The following is a 20,816-nucleotide window of genomic DNA, read 5'->3' on the forward strand; positions in this document are numbered from 1 at the left end:
ACTAGAGATTTGTGCTTAAAATACCTCTAAAAAGTCAAATGATTGTGAAAAACATTAAGAGGTTGGGTCATTATATTTTTTAACTACCATATTCCCCCATAAGACACATCAATTTTTGGGGCCTGAAATTTGAAAAAAAAAGGTATTACATAAAGTTATTGAACTCAAGTTTTATTTATCGTAAAATTCATACAACTACTCATCACTGTCAAAACTCCCATCCATTAGCTTGTCCTCATCTGTGTCTGATGAGGAATCACTGTCTTCATATGCTGACTTGTCCTCAGTTCCATCTGTGGCATTTGAAATGCCACACTTCTTAAATGACTTGACAACGATCTCAATCTTGATATTATCCTAGGATCTTTTTACCCAGGTATAAACTTCTATAGTTGGTTTCTTCACTCTTCTTGCTGGTGTCAAATTGTTTACAACAGTGAGCACAAAAACAAGCACAAAAAAGTGAGATGTGCAAGTAAAAAAATCTACAACCACTGTATAAGACAAACCCAGTCTTTAGACCCCAAATTTTTCAAAACAAGGTATGTCTTATACGTGGGGAAATATAGTACATGTTTCTGTACAGTTAAGCTCTCAAGAAGAAAATATTAGTCAGCTGTGTTATTAAACCTCCTTGGCCTCTGATGTTTAACCACATAAACTTAAATTTTAACTCATAACAAAGTTTAATACCAGAGCCTAACCTTCAGCTCATTGTCCCCTGTCTGCCACAGCCCTGCCATTCCCACGTCTTACACAGTCTTTCTGCTTCAGTCCTTCACCTGGCTCTACACATTGAGTTTGTGATGCCTTGCACATTAGCTTTTGTCAGCTTATGCTGCCAGAACAACTCCCATGTCTCGGGTTGAGAACAACCACGTTCTCTGCACTCACACTGCATGCCTCTGGTTGCCATTGTTGGCTGGGACCCTGCTGGAGGGTACGCCGTCTGGAACATGCAGTTCTTACAGAGGGAAGGACAGAGAGCTGATGGAAACACGTTGCATATATGTCCGCTGACCAAGGCAAATTTCATGGCAGGCTCAGTGAGGGGAGTGTTTTCTTCTCACAGGAAATAGTGCATGTCATGTTGTGGCAGACCACACTGTGTTGTTCTACAGGTTGGGGACCAAATAGTTGGGTACAGTAATGGAATCTGCCAGGCCTAGAGTGTGAGGGCTCACGGGTCTGCGTTTCTGAGGCTGGCTCGAGCGGGTCAGAGGTATTCTGGCTCACTTGGTGCTGGTGCTTTTGGGCCTTAACTGAGAAGGCTACATCTTTGTTAATCTTTCCCTGGCTCTGCCCTGCATGGCCTTGGCATTATCGTGTTCCCATCAGCTCTCCAGATGCGGAACTATTATAACAGCAGTATTTCTAAGCCTGAGGCTGGGGATAAAGACCTTTCCTCCTGGAGTCTGGTTGGTGCTCTGCTGTAGCACTCCCCGCCCCCTGGAAAGGACACAGATGAGAAAGCAATCACTGAACAACTAAGGAGCTGCAACAAAGACTTGATGCTTCTCATCTCTCTCCCTTCCTGTCTATTCCTATCTGTCCCTCTCTCTGACTCTCTCGCTGTCTCTGTCAAAAATTAAAAAAAAAAAAAGAAAGAAAGAAAAGGCCTGGGGACTCTGGTTCTTGGATATGAGAGCACTGAGGTTCAGGGGTCACAACTTCTCCAAGCTCAGTGTCAGGCCTGGACTGGGTGGGCTGGGTCCAGCTCCACTGCTGTTTCCTTGCCGCCCCTGCGTTAGGGAGCATCTCAAGCGGAGGAATTCCCTCAGTGGAATTGCAGAAATTTCCAGAAATTCCTGACTCAGTACTGAGAGGAACTTTGAGGTACCAGGCTACAGTCTTCAAAGGATTTAAAGAAAGGTGTGGCCACCAGACATCTTGGGGAAGTCAGAGGGACGGACTGTGGCAAATTGATACCAGGTAGTGATTCTGTGTGGGCAAGTGCTTCCCATAGCAGTAGGTTCCCTGTATGACACGCTCCTATTGCCAGGCCCCAGAGAGAGAGAGAGAGAGAGAGAGAGAGAGAGAGAGAGAGAGCGCACTGAGGTCTTTGGTGACATCATACTGAGTTTGCTGCACATGCATTTCAAAATAAAAGTGTGTCCTCAGGAAGCATGACTAGTACACTTGCTTATGGAAATAGTGTTGGGCTGTGTAGGAGACAGGATACAGAATCCAGGATTCTAGAAGGGGCAAGGGCCAAGATCAGTTCAAAAGTGGCACATAGGGGCTGCTGGAGTCTTTGTGCCACAGGCTTCCACTTGTTTCGTACAATTTCAATGAAAAAGTATCAATCACCCAGGAGAAAAGAATACAGCAAAATGATAACATTGCAACCCTGAAGCCTCCTGTAATGGAGAATATATTTATTTACTATTTCAGATCCCAATACCCGAAATGCTAAAATGGGCTCTCTGTTCTTTAGGAAGCCTGAGCAGGCTGCCTGGGTCTGAAGCAAGGCTCCTCTGATACCAGCTCTGTGACCTTAGGCACACTACCTTTTATTGTGCCTCAGTTTTTTTACCCACAAAAATGAGGAAAATGACCTACCTCATTAGGGTTGTAAATGTTATATAACTATAGTACTAATTGTTATCATTTTTGTTATTAAAAACAAATTGCATCTGGACTTCTAAAATAGTGTTTCAGAATTTGTCACCTAGTACTCACACGTTGTGATGGTTAAGTCATTTTGCTGCTGCCACGTAGGCATCAGCTGAGATTCTTGGGGCCCAGTAACTGACTTCCACCAGCCCCCTGCAGCCAGGCCACCCAAACTTAATCCTGTTTTGGGTTATCAAGAAATTTTTTCTAAAATGTCTTCCAATTTAGCCCTGTGTTTTACTCTTGCCTTTCAGATCATGTGGGAGGCAGAGTACAGGTAAGCACTACTTGCATTTTTCTCTTGAGGACTGAAAAGCCAACAGGGTTTTGGAGTTTAGATTTTTGGGGGACAGATGTATAGAGAACTGGTTGTAAGCTGACAGTCTGCCCAACCCCCCACCTCACTTGTTCTGTGAAGTCACTAAAGGCTGTTAAGCTGTGATGCTGGATTGTTTATACTCATCCTACACCCCATGTCCCCCGGAAAGACTGGAGGCAAGTTTCTTCTATCCTTTGTTTTGTGTGAAGTTAAGATGATATGTATGGTGGGGGGTTTTCTATACTTGGTAAAATTCTTCAGTTGCCTTGGAAACGTGATCAGAGATCTCATTGATTTGCTAAGGGCCTCACTTTGCCCTATAAATAAACCAAGAAGTGGGCGTGGACGCGCTCTGCTCTTGCCAACAGCTTTGCAGAGCCCTTCTGAGCCCATCCTTTTATTTTTTTAAGCCTATTTTCTTAATTTCGTGCCATTCCCACTCAGGACCTGGGATTACTAGCCACGCTGGTTCATGGCATTTTTCCCTTAAGAAAGCCCCTTGAAGACATTTCCCAGATTAAAAAAAAAAAAATCCCCTCCAGATAAATTATGCCATTTTTTAAAAGGTTGCAAACAGCTGCAGTGATAGGTTTAAATGCCACTCTTCCCCCTTCTGGCTACATAGGTAGAAACAGCACAGTACACAAAAAGGACGAAAATGTACCAAAATATTAACAGGAACTGCCTCCCAGTCACTTTTTGCCTACATTTCAAGTACATTTTATGACTTAATTTTCAACAACAAGGATTAATTACAATTATTTTTATTGTTATTTTTTATTTTAGTGAGAGGTGGGGAGGCAGAGAGACAGACTCCAGCATGCCCGCAGACCAGGATCCACCCTGCAAACCCCCTACCAGGCCATGCTCTGCCTATCTGGTGATGCTACTCTGTTGCTTGGCAACCAAACTGTTTTTAGCACCTCAGGCCAGGCCAGGCCAGGCCATGGAGCCATCCTCAGCGTCAGGGGCCAATTGCTCAAACCATTCAAGCCATGGCTGTGGGAGGAGAGAAGAGAATGCGGGGGGAGCTAGTGGAGAGGCAGATGGTCACTTCTCCTGTGTGCCCTGACCAGGAATCAAACCTGGGACTTCCAGACCCTGGGCCCATGCTCTACGTTGAGTCAACTAGCCAGGGCCAAATTACTGTTATAACATAAATGTTTTAATATATATATATTAACAAACTTAAAAGCAGGATCAAAGATGTCATGGGGCAAAGCTGGTCTACTTGCCTATTCCTGCTCTCCCCCCGCCCCCTACCACCAGGCAGAGGCTGTCCCCCAACCACGGAGGCCACAGAATCTGAACTAGTCCCAGTTAGTGAGTCCCCTAACGCAGTGGTCCCCAACCTTTTTTGGGCCACGAACCGGTTTAATGTCAGAAAATATTTTCAGGGACCGGCCTTTAGGGTGGGATGGATAAATGTATCACGTGACCGAGACAAGCATCAAGAGTGAGTCTTAGACGGATGTAACAGAGGGAATCTGGTCATTTTTTAAAAATAAAAAATTGTTCAGACTTAAATATAAATAAAATGGAAATAATGTAAGTTATTTATTCTTTCTCCGTGGACTGGTACCAAATGACCCACAGACCGGTACTGGTCCGTGGCCCCGGGGGTTGGGGACCACTGCCCTAATGGATATCTGCTGATGGGCTTCTGCTGGGGGCAGAGGTGCCTCCTAATAATAATAAAAAAAAAAAGACAAGAAAGGCTCCTTTTTTAGTCAGATATTCTGCAACAAAGAATTGATGCTTCTCATCAGAAAGGAAGACTTCCTGTTCGTCTCTCCCTCTCTGTCACACACACAAAAAAATTTGTCAGCAATATTTTCAGATTTCCTTTTTTAAATTTCTTGACTTTAGAGAGATAAATATTGATTTGTTGTTTTACTTATTTATGCATTCATTGGTGGATTCTTGTACTCTGACCTGGGATTGAACCTGCAACCTTGGCATATGGGGATGACGCTCTAACCAACTGAGCTACCTGGCCAGGACCACTGAGTACTCTTTCCAAGGTTTACTCTAGCCCTTAATTGTTTTCTAGACTGAAGTTGGCATGGAAAATATAAATGTATACAGGTCTCAGCAACATTTAAAAAAAGACTTTCTCCATTAGTAGTGTTGTGTCCATTTATATAGTTAATGTAGTTATTGATATGATTTGGTTTAAGTGTACCATCCCGTTACTTTCCATTGTGCACCTTTGTTGCATCTTTCTGCCTTATTTTCAGTTAACTAATGACTAGTATTCCATTTAATTTTTTCAGTTGCCTTTTTAACTGTCTCTTTAAATAATTTTTAAATTTGATTTCTTTAGAGTGGGACCTCTTAACCTTGGCACTATTGACATTTTGGGTCAGATAATTCTTTGTGGGGTGTGCTTCCTTTTTTTTAGCTTCCTTGTGCTTTTCTGTTCTTCTTGGTTGTATATGTTGATGTTTTCATTAAATTTGAGAAATTTAATGGCCATTGGTTTTTCAAATATTTTCTGTCCCATTATTTTTGTCTCTTTCTGGCATTTGAATAATGTATATCTTAAACTGTTTCAGTGTCCTACATGTTCCTGATGATGCATTAATTTTTATTTACTCTTTTTTCTTGTATTTTTTTCAGATTGAGTAATTTGTTTTGATGAAGTTCACGAACTCCTTTTGCCACCCCCAAGTTCTGTTAAACCAACCCAGTGAATTTTTCATTTTAGTTAATTACTTGTTTTTGCATTTTCATTTTTAATTTCTCTATTGAGATTCCTTATCTATTTCCTCAAGCTCATAGTTGCCTTTAATTCCTTGGACATAATTATTATAACTGTTGTGAATCTGCTAAGATCAATATCTAGGTTTCTAAGAGTTAGTTACTATTGACTGCTGTTTTTTTCTTGACTATAGGCCATATTTTCCTGCTTCTTTGCATAGCTGGTAATTAATTTTATTATACTGGACAATGTGAGCTATATGTTATACATATTCTGGATTTTATTATCCTCATTTGAAGAATTTTTATTTTTGTTCTAGTAAGTAGTTTGGTTATTAGCTGATCATCTTGACCTTATTTTTGGAAGGGGGTGAAGGGGAAGCAGGGGGTCGTGTTACAGTTTATTTCAGCTGATCTGTAAATGCCTAGTGTGTTCCCAAGCTCTTCCAAAGTGTTGGAACTCATCTTCCCAACTTTGCCTCTCTTGTGGATCCTCAGGCTCAATTAGGCTAGGTCTGATGTGTGCCTCAGTTTAGAGAGAAGTCCTTACTCTTACGGCACAGCTCTAGTGTCTCAGCTGGATGTCTCGGTTGTTAACATTGTGTTAATGATGTCTGTCCACTCTGTTGGGCTAGAACTTGATATTCCCCAGCAATGCTCAATCTCTAGTATTTCTGTTCTACTCTCAGTCCCATAGTAGCCACTTTCTGTTAAACCTCGGGAGTTTCACCCTGCACACACACAGTAAGCCTTTATTCAGCTAAGGACTGTTGACACAGTTCAGAGGTCCACACACTGACCTCTGAAGCTCCCCTCTGTACAACTCTCTGCAGCATCTAGCCGTGTTACTAGCCCCAAACTCTGATTTCTGTATCTTCGGTTCAGTCCAGCTCTGATGGCACTCCAACTTGCTGGGCCACAAACAGAAAATGGCCCCCTCACATAGAGCTGGGGTGATAATGGAACAACTTGTGATCCCTCTCTCAAGCACTGCTTATCTTGCACTGCCTATTGGCTAATACCTGAAAACAGTTGCCAATATAGTTCATCCAGTTTTATCCTTGTTTACAGACAATGGTCTAGTTCACTATCAATTGATCAGTGAAAGCTGAAAGAGGAAGCCTTGTAGACTCTTGAGTTTTTGAGTCTTTGGTGTAAACTGTTCCCAAGGACCCACTTAAATACTTATTGCCCTGGATCTATGAGGTACCACTAAAATCCTATGTTAAAGTCCTCTTTCTGTGAAGCTACCACAGTCTGTTACCTGAAAAAGCCAGATGGATTATCATTACTATATTTCTAAAATAAAACAGAGACGAGAGGGAGGGAGGAAGAGAGGGAGAAAGAGAAAAACAGTGAGTGGGTGTTTATGGCCTTTGATTTCCATTTCTTTGGATCTGTGGCTGGTATTAGAAAAGTCTATAATTCTTCTTCTAACCCAGATGACAAATATCCAACCTGAAATCTCTAATCCTATTCATCATATCTACGTTATAAATTTTCTAACCAGAAAAAGGAGTGGAAAACCAGAATTTGTGGGCTTCATTTTCTACTCTGGCTATTGAATATTATTGTTAATGTAAAGGAGAATAATTATCCAAGGGCACATTTTTCATGTTTGTTACACCCAATTCCATATTTAGCAATCTGGTGATTAACTTTTATTCTTCTTTATCTAGGTCTCTGACACTGTTCATGTTTGAACATGTTGTTATTTACTTGTTTATTTATTTATTTCACTCCAAATTATCCAGTGTTCCTTCCTGCATCTGTGAAAAGCCTTGCAGATGGATATGCTCTTCTGCACCCCTTTCTCAGAGGAGTGTCATGCCATGTTGTTGGAGTTCCCATGTACATAGAGCTAATCTAACCCTTATCGCCTAATACTGGTTATATGATATAAACTTGGATTGATGAGCACTGGCCAGTTAGCTCAGTTAGAGCATTGTTCCAAAACAAGGTTGCAGGTTCGATCCCATCAGGGCACTCAGGGGAAGCTATCAATGAATGCATGACTAAGTGGATCAACAAATGAATGCTTCCCTCCCCCTTCCCTTCTCTGCCTTTCTCTTTCTCTAAAAATAAAATAAAATAAAATAAAATAAAAATAAACTTGGTTGGCGAGATATGAAGCTGGGTGGGTAAAAGGTTAACAATAAACAAGTTTTGTTGCATATATTTGTATACATTTTTTTTTTGTGTGTGGTAGAGACAGAGAGTCGGAGAGAGGGACAGATAGGGACAGACAGACAGGAAGGGAGAGAGATGAGAAACATCAATTCTTTGAGGCAGCACCTTAGTTGTTCATTGATGTGCCTTGACCCGGGGGCTACAGCAGACGGAGTAACCCCTTGCTAGAGCCAGTGACCTTGGGCTTAAGCTGGTGAGCTTTGCTCAAACCAGATGAGCCCGTGCTCAAACTGGCAACCTCGGGGTCTCGAACCTGGGCCCTCCACATCCCAGTCCAACACTCTATCCACTGCGCCACCACCTGGTCAGGCTATTTGTATACATTTTTTAAGGTCACCTTGTTTTGAACCACACAGCCAGGCTTCTTCCTGTTCCCTCCCAATGGAAACAACAGGTCTTGATATCTCCTTTATCTCCTGCTTCTGTTACGCTTTGGTCATATTCTCTGCCCATGAATTATATATTTGCTTTCTGTGACTCCAAGCTCAACAGCTATTCTAACTCAAAAGCATTAAGAAATTATAAAATTCCAGAGCAGACATGAGAACGGAAAATGAGTTTAACAAAAAATGAAAAAGAAAGAAAAGCAGCAGTCTCATGTATAAAGTACAGTAATTTTAATGTGTTTATTTTTGCTTTAATCTTGTCATCAAGGATGAATTTTTAGCTGTTCAATTTGTATACAACACAGAATCAGTGATTGCGTGAACACATTAGACTCTACAAAGCTTAATCTACCTAACACACATCAAAATGACCTGAATGACATGCCATGCATCTCGAGTGACCATGCACTGCCATATACTCTGAACGCTACACCAACTGACAGTTTAACTTTGTTTCCAATTTCTCTTAGAGACAAATATAGGAATAGTAGGTATAAAAACCTCTTAAGAGTATCAAGAGTAATGAAGTTTGCCAAGGTTCTATTGTATGTATTATGGATAGTTTTCAGAGACTAACTTACCAGAAAGTCTGACTGATTTGAGCAGTCATTTTGACCTTTGATTTAATTATTAAATACTACTTGAAGATTCCTAAAATAAAGCATTGTCTAATAAATTATGGATCCTGGTATCTTTTTTAATAAACAAATAACTTCTTGTGATTTTTCAAATAGCAAGAAAATGCTGATGAAAAGCTTTCCTGGTGTTGAAATAAGTATGGTAAAAGCTTATGTAGTTTCTGTTTCAAAATTCAGCAGGGAAAGATCAGAACTTTTGCTATATACCATTCATCAAAAACACCATTCAATTATGTGGGGTTTTCCTCCTACCCTCTCCAACCCTTCTTTCCTCTTTTACTTACTTAATGATTGGGCTCCACTCCTGGTTTTAATATTACCAAATCAGAAATTGGCTTGACTTAATTTGAATTTCCTTTTATATGTTCTCATGCTTAAAAACAAAAATCCCACTTCTGATCACAATGAGATATTCCCAATCTCTTATTCACTTTCTATTATTCTAATTCAATAGGATTCTAATGTAATTTGGCAACAGCAAATATTTCTTGGATAAAGAAGCAATTGGCATAAACAGAAAGATATGTCTAGGGAAAATGAACAGGCAAAGAATTGAGAAAGAAGTGATGACTTCTGTGGTTAAAAATAAAAACCTGGTATTTAGTTTTGCTTTGCCATACAGAAAATAAATACATGTTGCTCTTCTTGTTCAAATTAAATTTTAAATTCCATGCATTGGTTCTAGAATGTATAAAGTTACTATTTTATGAGTACCAAATTTATTATTTTAAAAAAATCTGGCATTTAGTCTTCTGCTCATATTCAAAATCAAGAAATAATTGTATTCCTGAAATATGTTGATTTCCTAAATAACAAATTCACTAACATATACACTGATGATAAACATTCTCAGTTCTGGGTTCTCTTTGTGGGCATGAGGTTCCCTCTTGGGAACAAAAATAGGTCAAGGAGAGATGTCCTCATTGTAATTCTCTCCTTCCTCCTTTCTTGTCATTCTCCCCTTCCTCCAGAAGGATGCTGGGGGCAGACACACCTGGCTTTGGGAATTTACTGCTGAGCCCTTGCATAGCTGCCCCCTCTGGACCAAGGCTTCCAGAGGTGGTCTCCCCTTGGGACAGCCTTAGTCCCCACATTCCTGTCTCACCTCCCCACTCCATTTTTGAAAAACTTAGGTGACCAAACAGAGTAATTATCTGATGTAATTTGTTCGAATGTGGGCCAGATATTCCCAGTCTTTTACATAGAGAGTAAACTCTACTATGGGTAGGACAGAATTATTCTGATTCTGCCAGTCCTCACAAATCTATTGGAGGAAATCATGAAAGATGCCAATTTTCACCCCATTCAACCAATACTGAGCGTTCAAATACCTGTGACGCCTCCACTCTGAGTGCCAAGAAGGCAGGGGTGGCACCTGAGTGCTCACCACTGGACACAATCAATTAGAACACCTCTGCTTGGCATGGCAAGTACTCCAGAAAAAAAATAATAAAGGAATAAAAAATAAAGAATATTTACTTAGAGCAAAAATAGTGCTTATGAATATCCCAATTCAATCGGATCATAAGGTAGATCTGTTATAAATGCAATGATGCTTATATTAAAAAGAAATACACCTTGTACATTTGGCATAGAGGAATTAGGCGGATGTAGTTTCCATTGGGGTGTTTTGGAATAAACTGTTTCATAATTTTCCAGGTTTGTCAAAATTATCATTCCTCTGAACTCATTATAATTTCTTCTTTTGTTTTTGGTTTCTTTTTTCTGGCTGACCATGGGAACATTGAGGCATTGCAAAGTGGATTTCAACTCTGTAACCTGAAATGAAGCTGTGTTAAGTGCTATGAACTCAAACCATTTGCTTTACTAATCAGACAGTAAACTGCAGATAATGTAGATGTCAATGCTTCAATGAGAACATGTATTTCAGATAAACTAAAAAGGACAAACACTGCTTTCTAAAATAGAAACACAAGTTATTGTTTTTTTTCCATTTTAAAAATCAGTATTTCATTTTCAGAATACATGCCTGAGCTAAAAGGCACTCAGATGATAAATACATGAAGAATGGTTATGGTCTTGGAGCCTAAATAGGGGTATTCTTGCAAAAAGCCTCATAGTTCCAAGTGTTTTCCTCATAGCAGGATTTTATATCTATTCATTATTAAACTAAGCAGTCACTGTTTGTCCTTACATATAATAGGGTAGGTGGCAATTTTAAATTTTCATGAGACATCATTCTCTTGGGTTAGAGATGTCTAATATTTCATTTCTATAGGATTTTAAAAAATTATATGAGCAAACATGACCCTTTGCATTATATGGATTAGAAATAACTCTAAGAAGCAAAAACATTAAATCACTCTGTGTTTGTTTTTGTAAAATTGTCTGTTTAGAATTGAATCCTCACTGGTGAGTGGAAGGTGACCAGTGTGTTCCAGCGCACTCCCCCTTGCGGCTGTGACCGTCTGTCTGCCCTCCGTGTTTTCTGGGCGCTCTAAAATGGAAGCTCTCTCATGTAGTCTATTATATTTTTAAAATCCTAAAAAGGGGTAATTCCTCCCCCTAAAATGCATAAATTCATAAATTCTAAGGATTTAGGGTAAAATCAAGTCTAGGATTTGGCAGAAGCTAGGACATTAAAGGTAGTTCAGGACAGCAATAAATAGGACTATCCATTTTCATTAGAAATGAATGAAACAGGAACTGTAATTTTACTAACTTTACAAGTAACTGTTCATTTTCTTACTTCAATGTTATCTTAATATCAGAAAGAGCACAAAGATCAGAAAGTATGATTCATGATGTCATAAAATATATCTCCTTTTCTTAATTTAAAATATTTCTCTTTATATTATTCTCCTTTGATTTTATCTTTTATATTTTCTTAAAAATGTTTTCTGTACTTTCTGACTTTGATCACACTGGAAATTAATTTTTCACTTTTTGATTAAAAATGTTCTAGACTATTTTTCTTGAATGTGATTCTGCCTGTGCCATCAGCCCTGTAAGAAGGAGCATCAGGATTCAGTCATTAACATGTAAACAGAGCACTAGTCAACACACTCTAAATGGGAAGCCTTGCATTGAATAAGTGAAAAGTGGGGACTGCCTTTTGCTGATCTATGTGCTGCTGTCAAACATCACTATTAAACACAGCCTGTGAATGGTAAAAATCTGATAATCCAAATTTTAGATAACCTACTTTTTATATTTTTAATGTCTGGGTTTCCAAAGAGTCCCCCCCAATTCCTTGACTATTCTACCTTTGCTTCTGCATCAACGCATTTTAAAGTATTGTCTAATTCATCTAGAAATATATTGAGATAATAATACAATACATTTAACTTCTGACTTCCTTGTGATATAAGGTGATGATTGTGGCTGATACACGGTCCTTCTCCTACAGAGGCAGATAGATAGTCCTTCCCCCTAATCTGCCACCAAACCTGTGCAGTAAACAGCTTTGCTTGGAGCTGGGGATTCTTGTCCCTGGGGGTTTTTGACATTAAACTGGATTTGGCAAATGTCTGAGGCCAGATTATAGAACTTCTAGAATTAATGGAACCATACATCTGTGCTCCCTGCTTGTTTTTTTTTGATGGAGTTTTAAATTGTGAAAATGCCTATGATGATTTGTAAAAATAAACAGGTACTACACACTCCATGCTTTCTTCAAAGTCTTTAACTAGGATTTGTTAAAGTGACTCTACAGATGATGGTGTGGTTATTACTAAACAGATAAAAATGATTGTAATCAACCCTTAGTTAAACAGTTTGCAGCAGTGGGAGATATTAAAAATAGGCAAAGCATCAACATTATTAAGAATTGGCAAACTTTTTACACATTAGAAAACGTTGGGAAGCTCATATCTAATGGAAGCATTAGAGCAGGGGTCCCCAAACTACGGCCCGCGGGCCGCATGCGGCCCCCTGAGGCCATTTATCCGGCCCCCACCACACACCCGGAAGGGGCACCTCTTTCATTGGTGGTCAGTGAGAGGAGCATAGTTCCCATTGAAATACTGGTCAGTTTGTTGATTTAAATTTACTTGTTCTCTATTTTAAATATTGTATTCGTTCCTATTTTGTTTTTTTACTTTAAAATAAGATATGTGTAGTGTGCACAGGGATTTGTTCATAGTTTTTTTATAGTCTGGCCCTCCAACGGTCTGAGGGACAGTGAACTGGCCCCCTGTGTAAAAAGTTTGGGGACCCCTGCATTAGAGTGTCAACTTTCACCTGCTCTTTGTAATCTGCCTCCTGGTCTAAGTAACTTTACTTTCAGTTTTTATTATTTTGGATAACATCCAGAGGGAGGGTGTATTCTTAAATACTGTATGTGATTTTAAGTTAAAGACTTCACCCTAAATTCACTTTGTACCATGTTTTTGACTAGATTTGTCTCATCTGTTGCTTGGGGATTATCTCTAAGAGTTTCCCAGACCTGTTGCTCAGTTTGAGAGTGACAATAAGCCTGACATTTTAGGCAAGAGGGAACTTGCCAAACTCAATTCTATACATAAAACGTGGAAGGTGGGACAACATGGGACAGAAAGATTTTAGAACAAATGAGCTTTGATTGATTTGAAGTTATTTCATTGAGTCTGGAAAGAAGGACAGAGATAAGAGAATAAATAAGTGTTAATAGTTTATAACTTATTCCTCATTTTCTATTACTTTAAATATTTTTAGACTCTCACATAGCGATATAATGGAAAAATGTTTATTTTGATTTAGTCTGGATGGCAAAGATAAGTTCAAAAAAGCAACTGAAAGCTCGTGGTCTGACTCAGAGAAGCCCCTGGGTATGGCAAGGCTCTTGCTTATTATTCACAGAAAAAAAAGGAGATGATGGTTAGAGCTTCACAGAGGGTTACTGGACTTCAACTGTCCATGTGAGGCTGCTGATGGGCATATAGAATATATATATATATATTTCTCAATACTGCTTTCATTAAACAGTTAACCTCTTATGTGAAAGGACAAGGGCTCCTAAGCTGCAAATTGTACTGCAACTTGAAAGTCCTAGTAGATGAGAAAACATTCCAAATATCAGTTTCCCAAAGTGGGTCCGATAGAACACGAGCTCCTTGGAGTGTTATTAGGTGCTCCTCATCAACAGTGTCTGTGGTCAGATTAGTCTGGAAAACAGTGAGGTTCCGTCTGCGGTGTGTCTCCTCCCCCCGCAGGGCATCTCAGAACCTTCGCTAAGGTTTGCTAAGACAGTACATACTGACTTGCTAAGACAGTATGCTTTCCCAACTCTTTTGACCCTGGACCCTATATTTGGTAGAGTATCTTTGGAATTTGTGCTCTGTGGAACTCAGTTTGGGTAACACTGAGATTCTGTTATTCCTGTTGTTTACAGCTGACCAGCTCAAAAATCTAAGTATCAATGATTTTATCTAGAGGCAGCAAGCAGGCCCCAGTGTGGTCTCTAAGTCATGTCAGGAATGGTGGTGTAACGAACTAAGCCAATTTCAGGGGAATATTAAGGGAAGACTAGTCTAATGATAGGTCAAAAGGAGAAAAATAAAATTCTGAAATCATTGAAAAATAATGTTTTTTTCAGAGTATATATTCCTATACTTTCAAATGTACAATGAAATGTTGCCCTTTTTAAACCTTCTGTGTTGACACAATTGCAAGAGACTTTGATCTGGCAACTACTCTTGAAAAAAAATCAAGAAAATGAAGGTATGCCTGGCAGAGAAACAAGCAATCGCTGCCAGAGTGAGCCTGCATGTTTTGCCAGATATTCCGGGGATCCAATTCAATAGTGTAATCAACTTCCTAAAATTAACTTAGATAGGATTGACATGATGATGTTATCATTCTCACACAATCCTGTTTGCATAAAATGTACGTGGGTTGAAATTGTTAAAGTTGTATGAAATAAGGCCTGTTTTAAATTATCCAGGCTGCATATGTTCCTTTATGCTACAGAACACTCTCTGTATTATTCTTATTACAAGAGATTATGGATAAGATTCAAGAGGCTAATACCCTCAAGCTAAGGCAGGCATAGAATGTGGCCTCTTGTAACCAATAACATGTGCATGTATGTTATTAGCATATAAATTTCAGAGTGAAGTGCTTTGGGTTATTTGGTCACATGAAATAAATGCAGGTCTTGGGAACTAGCTCTGGAATGTTCTATGTCAGTATTGTTTATTGATTAGAGAAATGCAAATGCAGTGAAATTTTTAAAAATGTACCCTGCCTTCTGACCTTCCCCCACACATCCCACCCCATTTTGAGACCTGCTAGTGGAGAAGCAGAGGACCAGTGTGTTATTGAGGCCCTGAGCTTGGCATCTTGCTGGGGGCTCAGAGGCATGTGGTCATTTGTTCTTAGTTTCATTTCTAAAACATCCCAAATTTGGCACTGTGGGGGCTATTGGCAAGGCGAACTCGGGCCTGGGGGTGTGGACAGCCTTGGGGACAAGCCACAGCTTTGGCAGTGCTGTTTAGGGAAGCTTCACATGCAAACGTCTCAAATCAACTTCCCTATTGGCTAGATTTAACTTTCCCTGTCCCTAAAAAATGGGAGCAGCCTGAGCTACAGGGCACACCAAGGCTGATGTCTGTAGACCTCTCAATAGCTGGAGGAGGGTCAGGGAGATAGAGCTCTAGATCAAAGGAAGGGAGCAAAGTACTAGGATTGAAGACAGATATTCAGCAAACTGCTACTATTTTGCCTAGAATGTCTCTTTTAAAAAGCTACAACTCAAAATGAGAGGAAAAGAGGTGGCAAAAAGGGAATATGAAATATACATGCTACTTGGTTAAAAAGTTAGAAATGAATTAATTCTCCAAAGTTTTTACGTGTGTGTGTGTGTGTGTGTGTGTGTGTGTGTGTATGTGTGTATCTGTGAAGTACATCCACTATCACCATTAATAAGATAAGGGACATATTTGTCACCTCTCTGCACCCCAAAGAAATTTAGAAGGCGCCAGTGAACCTCAGTGAGTGGGAAAGTCATGCACGCCCACACTCGGCACCATCTATGAAAATGGGCAAATAAACACTAATTTACTAATTTAGTAGCTTTTCTTTTTCATTTTCACCAAACAATAGTATTTTCATTTTAGACAATAACAATGATCAAGACATTCAAAATGGCTTTTCCTTGTGATTATGAATTTTGGGGTTAAGTTAAAAATAAAAAAGGAAAACTATTTACTGTAAAATGAAATTGCTCATTCCTGAATTTGAGTTAGATGGTGGGCTTTGGTAACTCTTCAGAGTCAGAAGGTCCTCAATCTCCAGGCAAACTCAGGCCACCAAGCCTGATCTCCTAACACTGACCACAATCAGAATGTTTCCCACATTCCCCTCCTGACCCCCACCCCAAATACACACATCCAAATGTTCAGTGTCTCTGAATAGGCAAATAGCTCAATCTAAAATGGTGGTAGATATTCTGTACTATCCATGGCTTAAAAAAAACATTCTGTAGCTAAAAAAAGAAATCAAGGTTCTAATTCTAATGTTAGAATTCTAATGTTACAGTTTACAAAAGTAAGCAAATCTCTTGGGAAACCATTACTAATTCACACTGTAATTGAAAAAAGGTAAGTGCTCGGAGGAATCAAGACAGATGGCAGTCCTTGGTAGCCACAGGGAAACCTTTTCATCATTAGAGTTCTCTCTGGAGCAGGGGTCGGGAACCTATGGTTCACGAGCCAGATGTGGCTCTTTTAATGGCTGCATCTGGCTCAAAGACAAATCTTTAATAAAAAAAATAGTAACGTTAAAAATATAAAACATTCTTATGTATTACAATCCATTTCCTACCGCTCATGTTCATGGTTGCGGGTGGCTGGAGCCAATTACAGCTGTCCTCCGGGACAACACCAAATTTTTATTGGATAATGCGTAATGTACACGGGTCATTGTATTGCTCTCATGGAATTACATTTTAAAATATGTGGCGTTCATGGCTCTCTCAGCCTAAAAGGTCCCACCCCTGCTCTGGAGCCTGCTTTAGAAAAGCTCCGTAGCTGCAGAAAGGTGGCGGGGGCTGAGGGCTGGCAGGGCCAGGGAACGGGGCCTGCAAGGAGCTGACGACAAATGCTGACCCGGGAAGAGCAGGACTGGGTGGACACTCTGGCATTTCAGACACAGAGGGTGGGAACCTGATGAAAATCCTGTTTGGCTGTTTGAGCCCCGCAGTCAGGCAAGTAGGATAACTGAGCATTTTCTGTCAAATAACATAAAATACTGAGACTGGAAACGTGACTTTGGTGATAGGAAATGGAGAGCAGCCAGCTTGGTCCCAAAATAACTCCGGGCTGCTTCAGAACACAGGTTTGAGCTTGAATTCCCAACCAGCTTTGTTGTCACTGAATGGCTGGCCTGGGAAAAGCCACCCGCTGTGGACAGTGATTTGTGACCAAATGTTCAAGGCTGCTGCTTTCATGGTTAAGGAGAAGCTGGTCCCAGCAGTTTACCACTGGATACCAGAACTGGTTGGGACCCCTGTACTGTGCTTCAAGGAACACGCATGCAGTTCTCAGCTGCTGCTTCTCAGAACGCTCCTTGAGAGACACTTGAAAGCTACTAGGATAGGAGAGAAAACAAAAGCATGAAAACTGGCAGCTGGAGCTCAGTTTAGTGTGGTAACCTCACCAGCTTCTTCCCCTGAGGCAAGCACCCGACTTCCCCAGGGAGCACTGCAGTTCCCCCGGCCGCTCACGATGGAAGGAAGTATGACACTGTGATGGGTTTTGTTTTCTACTTCCCCTACTAGGTTCCATGGTAATGTAATAAAACATCCGTGGTGTCTGGTTGTGAGGTTTAACAGCTGCCTCACAGTAAGGGAAGGTATAAGAAAAAGGTTAAAGTCATGGACAATTAGGATAAATGCACAAAGACTGGTCAGGTGGTACATAAAGTCTACTTAACTAATAAAGGGAGCGAGGGGAAAGGTTATTTCTGCTGTGCAGGCTGCCTCGGCCTGCCCACTCCCTCGGTCTCCAAGAGCAGCCACGGAGCAGCTAACTGCCCCAGATCTGTGTCTGGGTGGCTGCCGAGTTGAAAGCCTGGGCTCAGGAGGACAACACATTCTCAGGGCAACTCTGCCCTCAGCAAAGGGCACGGCCACCCTGACTCACAGGGGACGCTGTGGCCTGTCTCCCACAGCTGCAGGTGGGCTGCCTGCTCACTGCTCCAAAGAGATGACTCAAATTCTGATGCCTGGAGGGTCCTGGATGAGATCCTGAAAAGAATCTTAAAAGGGAGGCTATACGGCACAGGTGCCATTCACACCATACATGTGAGCCTATAACTAAATATTTATGCATTGTGAACACTGGGTGAAAGAATTGGGAAACATGAAGAAACCATTTTCCAGCCTCTCAACTGCATCAGCTAAGAGCACCCTCTGTTCCCCATCTCTTAATATAGACCTAAGACTGCCAGGGAGGGGGCCTCACATCTAGGGTGGGGGATCCTAACTGCAACGTCCACATCTTTCATTACAGTAAAAGAGACCAGTGTGTTAAAAGTCCTTTAGTCTAAGGCAGCTGAGACCCTGAAGGTTCACTGCTCTTCTGTTTTGCTGCTATTCCTGAACTTCACCACCATGACTGTTATATTGTCCGGGCAGCCTCTGTAAAAGGATTGTAAAACTATACTCTTAGCTCCAAAGTGAGGTTCATCCAAGCGCTCCTTGATGAATCGAACAGCTTCTTCATTGCTGAAAGCATCCCAGAGGCCATCTGATGCCAAAATCATGAACTCAGGCTGGAGCTTGTCCAGGTCAAAGGTCAGGATATCTGGGTCTGGGATGACCACATTGAGATTTTTCAGTGGATAATCCCCCAGGGATCGAGACATCGCCAGGATTCCCTGGACCCTCCAGGAGCCATTGAAACTGATGAAACCACCTGGAAAAAGAATGAGCTCATTAGCCTGACCACCTAGTACAGTCTAGGTGTGTGTAGAAAAGGCCGACCTATTGCATGTGACATATCTCATGTGCTCCCCTCACCTACCCTGGTGCTACCAGGAAGGAACAGCACCACTGCTGCCTGCCTTGAGGGCTGACATTCTACCAGTGGACCCTCAGGCCTTCATACTTGTTATCTTAAAAGATTTCAAAAAAACATCAAGAAGAATACTGAGGGTAGGAGATACATATGGATGAAGGCATTGGTTTTAACACCACCTTGACTGCTCAGTGATTGACCATAGGGAGCACTCTGGTGAGGATCCGAGGAGAGTGAAAAAGGCAGATGGACGGGTACCAGCTTGAAACTGCTCATAGGTGTGCTTATATAGATCTCAAAACAGTACCCAAATAGGGTCAGGATTTAAAAAACAGAATTTTAGCACAGTGCTTCAAGGCTCAGCTCCTGGGTCAGACTGCTTGGATATGAGTCCCTGGCTCTGTCACTTGTAGATATGTGTGACTTTGAATGAGAAACTATCTCTCTGATCCTCAGTTTCCTTGGCTGCAAAATGGGTATAATAATAGTACCCATTCCATTGAGATGTGAGAAATAAAGGATTTATTCCATATAAATCATGTAGCACAGTACCTGAATAGAAAATGCACTCAATATTATGTATTATTATTTTTCTTTAAAGTACTTAGAATTTTGTTCACTCACATATTATTTGTCTGGTAGATATTCAGTATCTACTCCATGCAAGGTAATCTGCAGGCTATAAAGTTCTATAAGATCCAGATCTTTCTCTAAAGAAGCAGACAGTCTGGCAGGAAAGAAAACCCACATGTAGTAACAGCCGCAAGCACAGGCAGTATTCTTGAAGCAGATAGCAGCACCTGCAAATGCTGCACGCAGATGAGGGGGGAGGGATGGTTTCCACCTGTGATGTCAGGGAGAGTGAGCATTAAAACTGGGCTGTAAGCAACAGGGTAGGACTTCTACAGGTAGGGATGCAGGAGAACATTCCAGGAAGTGTGTTCTAACAGGCAAGGGCAGGCCCTGGATGGAGTCAGACAGTCCTGGTCTCAATTCTGACCCCATTCAGTAGCTATGTATCCTTGTGTACACAAGCCTCTGGGAGGCTCTATTTTCTTGGTTGTAAAGTAAGGATAATGTTATCGACCTCACAAGGTAAGGAAAGAGTATGTGCAAATTGCTAGGCTTGGCTTGCAGCACAGAGTGATCACATGATGGCCATTGGTATACTGTTGTGGGAAACAGCATCAGAAATGGCACAGAAAGACCAACATGTATATATTTTGCCCAGACTGGTTGCAAAAATTGCTACAAAAAAGTGTGTGTGTGTGTGTGTGTGTGTGTGTGTGTGTGTGTGTGTGATAAATGTCCTGAAAAAAAAAGGCTGAGGTAAGAGAAAATACACATAAAGATAATAAAACCAATCATCCATTCAGCCCTACTATGAAAGACCCCCCTGAACATAAGAGGTTAGATTAAGCTCCTCTGAGATGGTGTCCAAGTTTGCTTCTACAAAGAACCCTCGCCAGGTGGGGGTGTGGGTGATGGATGTGGCTCAAAGAAAGAGGGAGGACAAAATGAAAGGGACATTTCAGAAGAGAGTGATAGATGCTAAGATGACACTTCCAGGTGTTACGTATACCTCGTTGCCATGCGAGTTAGCCTACATCAGTAGCTAACTATAGCTTAAGTTCAGGGTCACTGTGGACTCAAGCAGTCACTAAAGCAGAGGTGTAATAACATTCAACATGTTTTGATTCAACAGTACAGCTTCTTACTCAAAAACTCAAATGTTGATTAGGTTTTGGGTAGAAGCTGACCTGTAGAGAAGAGTGCCATAGACAGCAGGGGCCATCCTGGTCAGAGACCCAGGGCACATGCGCTCCTCCACAGCAGTGGGGCCAGGGGCCAGCAGCAGGCTTACCACACTGAGCATACACACTCAGTCTAGAGAGAAAAGGATGCCTCCCATTCATAGGCAGAAAAGAACCACCCCCCAAATCAAATCATTAAAATATAAACATCAATTGATAATCTGTCTTTAAGTATCTGTCCCAGTGTTAGC

At 40.9% G+C, this 20,816-nt stretch overlaps 1 protein-coding gene across 1 annotated transcript in view; it reads right to left on the reverse strand.

Annotated features, from left to right (window-relative positions):
* Positions 1–8,430: 8,430 nt before the first annotated feature.
* Positions 8,431–20,816, reverse strand: part of PPM1L (protein phosphatase, Mg2+/Mn2+ dependent 1L) — a 372,489-nt gene continuing 360,103 nt past the window's right edge. The window contains exon 4 of the mRNA XM_066347606.1: positions 8,431–18,709. Coding sequence (XP_066203703.1) covers positions 18,363–18,709 — 347 coding nt within the window. The 3' untranslated portion in view covers positions 8,431–18,362. The remainder of the gene's footprint in view (positions 18,710–20,816) is intronic.

Source organism: Saccopteryx leptura, chromosome 8, assembly GCF_036850995.1.
Source record: "Saccopteryx leptura isolate mSacLep1 chromosome 8, mSacLep1_pri_phased_curated, whole genome shotgun sequence".
Lineage (NCBI taxonomy): Eukaryota > Metazoa > Chordata > Mammalia > Chiroptera > Emballonuridae > Saccopteryx > Saccopteryx leptura.